Source organism: Balaenoptera acutorostrata, chromosome 15 (genome assembly GCF_949987535.1).
Source record: "Balaenoptera acutorostrata chromosome 15, mBalAcu1.1, whole genome shotgun sequence".
Classification (NCBI taxonomy): Eukaryota; Metazoa; Chordata; class Mammalia; order Artiodactyla; family Balaenopteridae; genus Balaenoptera; species Balaenoptera acutorostrata.
In genome coordinates this window covers 15,924,257-15,935,549 of record NC_080078.1, presented here as the reverse complement: position 1 = coordinate 15,935,549, position 11,293 = coordinate 15,924,257, and the positions used below count along the sequence as shown (strand labels likewise).

Genomic DNA, 11,293 nt, shown 5'->3' with positions numbered 1-11,293 from the left:
GGTGTGGTTGTATCTGAGGGGATGACGAATAGGGAAAGCTGGGGAGGCCTGCGTTGGACCGCAGAGCTGGACGTGGAGGGGGTGTCCACAGGGGAGGTCTCCCTGTCCTGCAGAGGCGAGCAGGGGCAGCTGTCGGTCGGGGCAGGCTCCTTCCCAGAGCCCGTTGCGCGGTCGGGCCTGCCCCAGTGGGGGACGGGGTCATGGGGGATGGCAGAGGGGCAGGGGCAGTGACGCAGGAATTGCCTCACTGTGACTGCAGTGTCCCAGAGCCACCTGTCAACAACCGGCTGGCTGGCCGGTCAGGGAGAGGAAGGAGGGTGGGGCTGGCCTCGTCCTCACAGCTTCCCTCCCTTCCTGCCTTAGAGGAAGAGGAAGGAGGCTCTCCTCAGCCCCCATGACAGATGAGAAAAGTTTGGTCCGAAGAGGTTGAGAGGCGTGCTCTCCCAGTCAAACAGTGACAAGAGCCAGAATTTGAATCCAGATGGGTCCGTCCACTGCTCCACCCCACCCAGGGCAGCTAGAGGTGGGTCAGGCCAGACCCTGCCCTGCCCTGCCCCAGGTCGAGAGAAGGTGTCTGCGGAGGCAGTGTTGGCACGAGGCCCCAGGGCCACGTACTCTTGTTAGCTGGGCAGCTTTCAGGCTTGGCCTCAGGCCCTGGCTCCTCAGCGAAGTAGACCCGCCATTCCAAACTGCTGACCCAGTTCTCATAGGTGGGGAGCACTGTAAAGATGGCAGGCCTTGCCGGGCCTTCGCAGGCATCTCCGAAGCTGTGCAGCCCAGCCAGGAACCATGTTCCCCTCACTTCGTGCACCAGCGGTGTCCCCGACAGGCCCTGTCAGGGGTCAGGGGACACCAGTGACTTCCTTTTCTCCCTAGGCAGCGTCACGGGGCAGAAGGGGCTGGGGCTGGGGGTCTGGCTGTTTGGGAGCCAGTTGGCAGAAAGGCTGAGTTTTGGTGAGAGGTCTGAGGCCAAACCTGGCAGAAGGTCTGTTCATGAGTGGCAGGGCGAGGGGTCCGTGGGGTGAGGACAGGGGGAGTGGGGCTCACCTCACAGCCGGGCGGCTCACCCACAGCACTGGTGCACACCATCTGCGGCAGAATGGGGGTTCTGTCGCTCCCAAGGGCTGCGTACAGGCGGCTACAGGCCCTGGGCCCCAGGAGGGTCACAGGCACTGTCTGAGGGGAGCTGGTGCCTGCAGGGCGACGGAGAAGACCTAGCTGCTGCCTCGGCCTCTAGGCTAGATGCACAGCTGCTGGTGGCCCTGTCCTACCTACGTACCTGCTCCTTGGCGGGCTAGCCCCAGGACCCAGCCGTGTTCCCCATCAGGCAGGCGGTGGTCCGCGTAGGGCAGGCAGAGGGGCCGCAGGCTGGAGCCCAGTGTTACGGGCTGGGCCAGCAGCAGGAGGGCCACGTCATAGCCCCCCTCTGGGTGGGTATACATCCCATGCAGGATGACTTTCTTCAGGCCCCGCTCCTCTGGTCCAGCCCCCAGGCCTACAGTCCATTCCTCTGGGGTCTGGCGCCTGTGCAGGGACAGCATTGACAGCACTGGGTGGCAGGGCTGCCAGCAAGGGTGGGGGCACAAAGGCAAGGGAGACGGGACTCACCCAGTGAAGCAGTGGGCAGCAGTCAGCACCACCTCCTCTGACACCAGGGCTCCGCCACAGGCCAGCTTCCCTTGGTGCTTCAGCCTGGCGTCCCAGGGCCGTGGGGAGGGAGCTTCTGCCTGGGGGCCTTCTCTCCTCAAGGATCCACAGGCTGAGACAGACAGATTACATCATCTGCCTTCCTGCTAAGTGCTCACTGCATGCCAGGCCCCGTGCTAAGCGCTTCCCATGTGCTATCAACCATCCTCACAATATCCTTTTAAGTTGAATCTTGGTTACCCTAATTACCGAAGGTAACCAAAGTTCCAGAGGGGTTAAGTGACTTTCTAGCTCACTAACCACAGGCAAATAGCCAACTTGAGATTCAAAACCCAGGGCCTAAGCTTTTAACTCTGATGGTCCAGGATCACGGGAGTGGCCTGCTCATCATTCCCTACCCCGCCTGTCTGCACCCCTCTGGGCTTGGAGTGGCCCCAGAACTCCTGGCTCACTGGTGCTTCTCTTAACACCAAGATAGAGCTTCCGTCTCAGTAATTATTTTGCATGCAGTTTGCATGTTAGTCACTTACTGCCAGAATTAATGCCCCACTGAGTGGGAGCCCTGCCCTCTCCAATCTCATGGAGTTCCTGCTTGGAAATTTGCAGCCTACTCCAAAACCTTCAGCCAGATCCCAGAAATTCCTCTTCTTACCTAAACCCCAAATTCATAAAGTTCCAAAGCATCTATGCCTCTTAGCCGTAAATGGAGCTGTTCCCATCCTGGGGGCTGAAAGGGGCCTTATAAGCCCCCTCATTAGCCCCTGGTAGCGTGTGGATACCCTGTATCAAGTTTTCTATTCTGAGCTGAAATTTGTTCCACTGTGGCTTCCACCTGCTGCCCAGAAGTCATGCAGCCCTGGGGGGAGGTCCCCACACGTCCCGCTCCTGACACCCGCTGCTCATACCTACACAGCTGTCCTCATCACTGATCTCTGGGGTCTCAGGGTCCTGGGCTAGGAAGGCTGACCCCCGAGCTTGAGCCTGGAGCCAGGAGCTGTGAGCAGTCACGTCGGTCAGCAGCACAGGAGTGTCTTCCTGGGCACAGCCTGTTGCAAAACTGATGATCCCAGCTTGAACCCAGTGTCCGTCAGGTTCGCGGCACAGCACGGGGCCCCCGGAATCTCCCTGGAGCCGGGAAGTGTTGTCAAGGACAGATACCTGAGCCCCAGCCCTGGGCGGACACCCTCTACGTGTGGTCCTTCCACCAGTCCCTGTGGATTGAGTGCCCAGCCCCCTCCTGTTCCCTTCCCTTGTCCTCCCCCTCAGACCTGACAGGGCCCCTGCACCCCGGGCTGGGGACCTCCACACAGCATCCCAGGCCGGGCCGGGCTGGCCAGCAGCCGCTGATGCAGGCGGTCGTAGAGACAGTTACACGTGGGGCGGCTGATTAGACGCAGGCGTATATTCCGTAGGGCCCTGGGAACTGGCGAAAGAGAGGGGGTTGGGGCTGGAGTCTGGGCTCGGAGGAGCAAGGGAGACCGGGAACGGGGACAGTTGGCAGCTGAGGCTGTGTGACCTTGGGCAAGCAGAGTGCCCCTCTGGGCTCCAGCCTGGGCCAGCACTTACCGTCATTGTCCTGATCCCAGCCAGTGGCCCAGCAGTGGGTCCCAAAGGGGAAGTGATGGGCAGGTTGAGGCAAGCAGAGGGGTGTGTGGGCCACGGGGTGGGCGAGCCGTAGCAGGGCCAGGTCCGAGCCCTGGCTGTAGTGCTTATAGGCCCCGGGCAGCTGCAGAGCTGTCACCCCCACCTCCTCAGCTCCTGGGCTCAGCCCCTCATGCTTCAGAGAACCCAGGACAACTGACCAGGAGTGCAGTTCCGTGACTGCTGCCCTGCAAGTGGGGGGGACAAGACCCAGGCATTGAGTGCAAAGGGGGACGGTGACACCGTGGGAGACAGCACAAAGTGGGTGAAAGATGGACAGAAAACCTGTGGCTTTAAGCAAGGTCCATCCTTCTCCCAATTCAGTTGTCTCATTTGTAAGGTTTCTACCATGAAGGGTCGTTAGGATTAACTTGATAGTACGTACCTGGCACATGGCATATTTTTAATAAATGGTACTTTGTTACTCTAGGGGCAGGGCTCAGTTTTGCGGGGCTTGGGGACAAATCGTTCACCCCCAAAGCCAGAAACCCTGTTTGACCGCAGCCGTGACTCACTTTTCGAAGCAGTGGGCCGCAGTGAGGACCCAGCTGTCCGCCACCAGGGACCCGCCGCAGATGTGGGCCCCCTGCCTCCTCACACTGGCCTGCCACGGCCACTCGCCAGGCACTGTGCTGCCCTCTTGAGGCGTGGAGGGACCAGGGCCACGCTGCCCGCATGCTGTGGAGAGGCGGGGGTCAGGCTGACAGCAGGCCCCTGTCCTGCCCTCACCCCTGGCCCGATCCAGACCCAAGTAAGGCCCAGCCCCATGGCCCCAGAGCTTACCACGCTGAGCCGCTTGAAGACCTGGGAAGAGAGAGACACAGGTGAGCCTTGGGGCAGGGAGCCTTACCTGCCCGGTCCAGCGTTGGTAGAGGGGACAGGTTTGGGGGGATTGGTGTGGGTTGCTGCTATGACTCTGTGGCTACCTCACCGGCCCCTCCCAGAATGAAAATATTTATATGAGGTCAAGAAACAGCTTTTATTGGAAGCTATTCAGAGTGTACACTCAGTCATTAATTCTCCTGCCTCAGCCGTGCTCAGCACTCCTGGGCCTGAGCGGCAGGGCCTGGGGTTCAGCTTGGGACCAGGCCAAGCCTCCTCCAGGCCGCAGAACCCCCAACTCCTGCCCCCACCGCTGAGTCAGAGAGGCGGCCTGTGCATGTGGAAAGCGTTAGCTTAATTGTGCCCTGCGCTGCAGAGGCCTAAGAGGAATAATTAGAGGCCTGCGTCATGTCCAAGTTGGGGAGGGCGTCAAGAGATTGAGACTCACCCCGCCCCTGTTCTGACGACCTGGGCTCTGCCCCTGTTCTGACGACCTGGGCTCTGCCACTTTTCCAGAAACCATCAGAGACTCTACCAAAGGGTCCCCTGCCCTGCCTCTTCCCCATCACAGGCACACACAAACACACCATTGAACATCTACGCCAGGAGAGACGGGACGTATGTAAAGGTGGGGAGACTGAGGCCACAGAGCCCCAGAACTTGCCTAAGGTCATTCTGGAAGTAGAGAGGCAGACGGGGCCACAGGGCGCACACACAGGCATAATGACAGTTCCTCCAGACACAGACTATAATCCAGCCCAAGGAAATCATACCCATTTGGACACAGGCGGCCACATACCCCTCCCCCCCCACACAGCCGGACACGGTTATGTTGCCACAGGCTGACTGTGGCCTCCCAGGCAGGCACTCTCTCACACATCAAGCTGCAGGGGGCTGCTGGGGTAGAGGACAGCCCCCGAACCCCACCATACCGCCTACCCCCCAAACACGGGTGACTCACCCTCTATGAAGACCACGGCTCCCAGGATGAGCAGCCTCGGTCCCCAGCTCCCCTTCATGCTGCTCCAAGCCACTCTGCCGCCTGTGCTCTGGGTTCTCCGAGAAGCCACCTGGGTCTCCCTAGCTCCACCTCTGCTCCACCCCCAACTTCCTAGGAGTCAGGTGTCATTGCTTTTCCTGGGCTGGAAGGGAGCCAGCAGCTTCCAGCTCTGGGGCTGTGGCTGTGTGACCCTGGGCTGTTCACCGCCTCTCCCTGGGCCTCAGCCTTGGCCACACTGCCTGGGTTCAAATCCCAGTTCCCCCTAACACTTGAGTGACCTTGGACAGTTAGCCCGTTTGTGCCTTGTCTGAAAAACTCCACAAACTGTTGAGTGTAAAAGTGCTTAGACCGAAGCCTGACGGAGTAAACTTGCTCCCGAGCGTGGGAGCTGTCCCATTGGAACAGGTGAAGGGCATGGTGGGCAGGCCTTCCCCAGTTCTCACTCTTCATTTCAGCTTCCCTCCCAGGTTTGGGTCCAAATGGGTTTCATATATCTTCTCCTATTTTGATTCAGAGGCAGGGTGTACAGGGCTAGGTGTCAAGGGGCCAGGCTCTCTGCTTCTTGCTGGCTACGAGACTAGCAAATCTCAATGCCTCTCTGCCACCTTCCCGGGAAACAGGGTTACATGGTGCCCACCTTCCTCACAGGTGTTGGAAGACTCAATTAGGAGGGAGGAACACTCAGGGTGCATCCTTTTCCTCTTCCTGACTTCTAACTCAAGAACAGACCAGACTGGGCTTCCCTGGTGGCGCAGTGGTTGAGAATCTGCCTGCTAATGCAGGGGACACGGGTTCGAGCCCTGGTCTGGGAGGATCCCACATGCCGCGGAGCGGCTGGGCCCGTGAGCCACGGCTGCTGAGCCTGCGCTTCTGGAGCCTGTGCCCCGCGACGGGAGGGGCCGCGATAGTGAAAGGCCCGCGCACCGCGATGAAGAGCGGTCCCCGCACCGCGATGAAGAGTGGCCCCCACTTGCCGCAACTGGAGAAAGCCCTCGCACGAACCAAAGACCCAGCACAGCCAAAAATAAATAAATAAATAAATAAATAAATAAATAAAATTAAAAAATATATATATATATATATTTAAAAAAAAAAAGAACAGACCAGACTGTTCAGGGACCCTGACCCCAACTCAGAGGCAGCTGTGGCTGCACAGAACCAGAAAGGTAGCTCTCACATGCTTGGCTGTCCCAGAAGACAAGGCCTGGCTTCTGTGGGTAGGAGGCACAAGCTGCCAGCCCATTTCCTGGGGGTGGGGGCTGATGGCACCCCAGGTCTTGCTGACTCCACATACTGGAGAAGGGACTAACTACCCTTCCAGCAGGCCCTCCACTCTCCCTCTGACTCATATCTTCCCATCCCAGAGGAGGAAAGACTGGGAAAGCCCCAACACTAAGGTCCCGGGCAGACAGATGGCTCAGACTTGGCTAATTTATTTAAGGAATTTTATTGCTCTGAACCATCCCTCCTTGGGCAATAGCAGGAACTTTGGAAACCAGTCTTTGGGGACAGAGCCAGAGGCACTAAGGTGAGGGAAACAGTGTGGCATGTTTGGTCCATTGTCCTGTGTGGGAGTATGGCAGGGGCAGGTTGCAGACTCCTCTTCTAAGGATCCAGACGTAGCCTCCTTGGGCAAAGATCACAAGCCAAAGCAGAGGAGATGAGGTCAGCCTGGCTTGGGGTGAGGGCTCAGTGCCCCTTGACCTTGCCCTGGGGTTCCTGGACCTCCCGGAAGCTCAGCGCCATCAGGCCCACATTGATGGCATAGGTGGTGATGCAAACAATGCAGAAATCATAGAGCACGAAGAACAGGATCCAGGCCAGGTAGACAGAACCAGCTAGAGACACCAGGGAACTCAACACCAGCAGGACAGATGCCCAGCGGCCCCGTAGGCAACCTGCAAGGCAGAAAAGGGTCAGGCATGGGCTTCAGGGACTGGCTACCTCTAGAACACGCCATGACTCCATGGTGCCACCCAGATGGCAGGGGCTACTGGGGAAGAGTCTCTAAAATGAGAGGCTCTGACAGACTCCGCCAAGGCCTTGGTTCTCCTATCTGTTCAATGATCCCTGGGACCCAAATAGTGAATTTTCCTGCTGAGCGCTACATGAGATGAAAGATAAGCAACCCTTGGTTTTCCCCCAGAAAGGAACTTCTGAGTCTTTTCCAGAAAACTGGGCTCCTATGAAGTCTCTAAGGGCCCTTCTGGCTCTGACAGTAAAGACTCCTTTAGGTTCCCACCTCCCGGGTGCTCAGTGATGAGCAGTTGGCCATCAGATGTCTGGGTCACCAAGATTGCAAGGGATGGGGCTGGGCTGGCCAAGACGGGAAGGGGCCTGTCATGAGAGGGTAGGGCCACTCACCTAACAACAACTGTAGTGTGTAGAAGATGCAACCGAATATGCTGTTGGATTGATTGAGGACGCTGTCCTTGCCCAGTATGTGTTCCACCAGTCCGAAGCCCCGGCCCCACCTGGTGGAGGGGAGGGCCCAGATTAGGAGTGTCAACTGAGTGCCATGGGCCTTATCCTGGGAGGGTTATTTCCAAGAAGCCATCTGGGCTGTCCTTCCCCTTCTAGCCCTTCCCCCAACCCCCACATGAGTCCAAGGGTCAATGGCCTCCGGGAACAGCCTTTCTTTGGCAAGGACAGGATTCCATGTCACTGCCCCTATCCACCCCCATCCCCAGGTCACACCTGGCCATGGCTCCCCCATAGGCTCCTCTTTTCATCCTAGACCTTCAATAAGTCTTAAGATGGCAAGATGAGTATAACCCTTCACCTTACTTTACAGAGTTACTAAAGACTGGGAAACCAGGGCAGAATCTCTCTGCCCTGGACCCCTAAATCTCCAGTGCCCCGGCCACCCTCTCCCCTATTCTGTTTTAGGTCATCCCACTAACCTAGACCCTCAAGCATAGCCAGATCTGGCCACCTTGTCCCCAGGCAAAGCCATCCTTAAGACCATAATCAAAATAAATTAAAAAAAAAAAAAAAGACCATAATCGGTCCCTACACTCGACCCCACCTCCCCGTCCTGCCCGGTCACTTATTCCTTGTCATCAGGATTCACGTGCACTCCCTCGAATAACCCCAGTCCCCAGCACTATCTGCCCCCTCTACTCCACACTCCTATCTCGGACACACCCGTCTCGCCAGGCAACGCCCCCTTGAGCAGTACGGCTCCGTGTGTCCACTCCCCGGGCATCCCAATCCCAGATTCATCTGGCAACCTGGTCGCCATGCACACCTGGTCCCCATGCACCGCTCCTACGAGCAGCGGGTCCCCCAAGGCTTCACTCCCACGCGCACCTGGAGGAGAAGACGCGCGAACAGCTGATGGCGGTGCCCACGTCGCAGAGTGCGCGGTAATCCCGGTCCCGGGCGCGCGCCGCCTTCACGTGCAGCGCGTAGAGAGAGAGTCCTAAGCCCGCGAGGCAGAGAGCGAGCCGCACCCACCCAGGGCTCCGCCAGGTACTGCCCATGTCTTCTGGTCTCGCCGGAGGCGCCAGCCGGAAGGGAACCAGCCACGGAGCAGCGGCGGGGCCGGATTTGGCCACGCCCTCTCCCGCCCGTCTGGCTGGGCGATTGGCCTGTTGGTCTCACACTTCCTGATCCAATTGGCTGTTCCCAGGATTTGGCAGGAGTGCTGCCGGGGTACGAAAAACTGCTGAGGAATGCTGGGACTGGAAAACCAGATTAAGGGACGTGGGTACTTACTGATGTGACGGCCTGCCAGGCATGATGGGAATTGTAGTCGGGGTGGCCTCAATGCCTCAAGGGTAATGGAGTCTCCGGAGTTTTAAAAATTTTATTAATCGGGCTAACAGTATATAGCGTTTACTCTAGCCCAAGCCCTGCTCTAACTTTGGAATATCCATGAACTAGAGACCAGCGGATCGGGGAATCCAGCGAATACTGCGATCCGATCAAGAACCAAGCGTTTTCCCTGAAATTACTATCTCAGACATTATTAGGATTATAACCTCCAATCCGCCTAGTTTGCCCAGCTATTCCCTCCTGCTGCACCAGCGCCTCCTGCTGGCCGATCTCTCTCTCTTCGTCTCTCCCCCACATGCCCCGCTCCATCACCTCCGCCATACCCTTGACAGTATCCTAACCTCTGTTCTATTGTGGCGCCACCTGGCGAAACCTGAGCCCAGATCAACCCAACAGTGCCTCCTTTCCAAGCCTTTGGTGGGCTAGCTGAGCTCCCCCACTTCACAGACATAGCATCTATTGATGACCCCTCTCACCTATACTTCCCCTTCCTTCCCATTTGCATTGAAACTTTTCCCCATTTTAGAAGTTGCAACAAATATCCCTTTACAATCAAGTTTTTGGAAGATTTTACATTCCCAGTCTTTACTTCCTCACCTCTTCCTTGCTGCCCAGCACACCATAAACTAGCTCCTGCCCCCAATACTCCCCTGACAACTTATGGCTGGTGTCACCAGGATGCTAAATTCAATACATATTTTTCAGTTCTTATCATGCTTGGCCTCCCAACAGTATTAATCACTGTTGGGCATTCCTTCCTGGGAACTCTGTCTTCCTCTGGCTTCTGTGATACTTCGCTCTCCTGATGGCCCTCCTCCTTCTCTGGCTGCTCCTTCTCAGGCCCATTCCTTTTCTTCCAGACAACGTGGCCAGTGGAATAATGGCTCCTAAAGATGTCGGTGTCCTAATTCCTGGGACCTGTGAACATGTTAGTTTACGTAGCAAATGGGAATTAAAGGTTGCAGATGGAATTAAGGCTACTAATCTGCTGATTTTAAAACAGATTATCCTATGGATCCAATGTAATCACAAGGGTCCTTAAAAGTGAAAAAGGGCAGCAGAAGAAGAGATTCAGAGGAAGGTGTGACTATAGAGGAAAAGCACAAAGAGATGCAGTGTTGCTGGCTTTGAAGATGGAGAAAGGGTGTCATGAGCTAGGGAATGTGGGTGGCCTGTAGTAGCAGGAAAAGTTGAAGAAATAGATTCTCCCCTAGAGCCTCCAGAGAGGAATTTTTTTTTTTTTTTTTGGCCCAGCCATGTGGCTTTCAGGATCTTAATTCCCTGACTAGGGATCAAACCTGTGACCCCTGCATTTGAAGGGCAGAGTCTTAACCACTGGACCACCAGAGAAGTCAAAATTCATGTTGTTTTAAGTCACTAAGTTTGTGGTAGTTTGTTATAGAAACAATAGGAAACTAATACAGAGGACTAAGACTTAGACCAGTTTCTCACTTCTTTCCATAGTTTTCTGGAGTGTTCCTATTATCCATGACTGACTTCCCCCCGAATGAGTCATCTAAGAGGGAGCAAGGTGGAAACCACAGTATCTTTATGACTTAGCCTTGAAAGTCCCACATTGTCATTTATCCTATTCTGTCAGGTCAGCCCTGTTCAATGTGGGAAGAGACTACAGAGGGATATAAATACCGGGAGGTGGGAATCATTGAGGATTTACTGCTGTTCAACCAATCACCACAAAAATAATGACTTAAGAGAAAAACAATCATTTTAGTTTCTCTCAGTTTTTAGGGGTTAGGCATTCAGTACGAGAATTTTGGCTGGGTAGTTCTGGCTCACATAACTGTGGTCAGATGCTGGCTAATGCTGGAACGATGGGAGGCTGATAACCTGGCCTCTCTCTTCTTGCAGTCTCAGGGGCTGTTCGTGAATCCGTGTAGCCTCTCCGTAGGCACTAGTTTGGGCTTCCTCACAGCATGGCAGACTCCAGGCTACAATAGCCAGTTTCCAAAGTTGTCTTTAATGATTTCCACTTCCTGGGATTCATAACAATGTGTAGTTTCTTCCCACACGAAATAGGGCTGATCTGACCCAGTAGGATAATACAGAAATGATGGTTTGTGACTTTGGCGGCTAAGTCATTAGGATATTGTGGCTTCCATTTTGCTCCCTCTTAGATCACTAACTCTGGGTGAAGCCAGTTGCCATGTTATGAGGACACTCAAGCAGCCCTAAGGAGAGGTCCACTTAGTGAGAAACTGAGGCTTCCTGTCAACAACCAGCACTAACTTGCTAGGCACGTGAGAGAGCCACCCTGGAAGTGGATTCTCTAGCATCAGTCAAGACTTCATGCGACTGTAGTTTTGGGCAACGTGTTTTTTTTTTGGCGGCACCATGCAGCTTATGGGATTTTAGTTCCCTGACTAGGGATCGAACCCGGGCCCT

General features: G+C 55.8%; 2 protein-coding genes across 3 annotated transcripts; both read right to left on the bottom strand.

The window, feature by feature from the left end:
• Positions 1-87: 87 nt before the first annotated feature.
• On the bottom strand, positions 88-5,804 carry PRSS53 (serine protease 53). Its single transcript, XM_057529102.1, has 10 exons — positions 5,072-5,804; positions 4,072-4,092; positions 3,804-3,966; positions 3,214-3,476; positions 2,916-3,070; positions 2,553-2,772; positions 1,609-1,759; positions 1,280-1,524; positions 1,048-1,193; positions 88-832 (listed from the first exon to the last, which is right to left on the bottom strand). Exons 1-10 carry the CDS (start codon positions 5,127-5,129, stop codon positions 518-520), a joined length of 1,737 nt encoding a protein of 578 aa, XP_057385085.1. The 5' UTR covers positions 5,130-5,804; the 3' UTR covers positions 88-517.
• A 734-nt stretch (positions 5,805-6,538) lies between these two features.
• VKORC1 (vitamin K epoxide reductase complex subunit 1) lies at positions 6,539-8,712 on the bottom strand. Of its 2 annotated transcripts, XM_007186445.3 has the most exons (3): positions 8,423-8,672; positions 7,475-7,584; positions 6,539-7,008 (listed from the first exon to the last, which is right to left on the bottom strand). In XM_007186445.3, the coding sequence occupies exons 1-3, from the start codon at positions 8,593-8,595 to the stop codon at positions 6,800-6,802; spliced, it is 492 nt and encodes a 163-aa protein (XP_007186507.1). In that variant the 5' UTR covers positions 8,596-8,672; the 3' UTR covers positions 6,539-6,799. The 2 variants fall into 2 exon arrangements, with proteins under 2 accessions (XP_007186507.1, XP_007186508.1); XM_007186446.3 differs by lacking the exon at positions 7,475-7,584 and having other exon boundaries at positions 6,903-7,008; positions 8,423-8,712.
• Between the last annotated feature and the right edge of the window lie 2,581 nt (positions 8,713-11,293).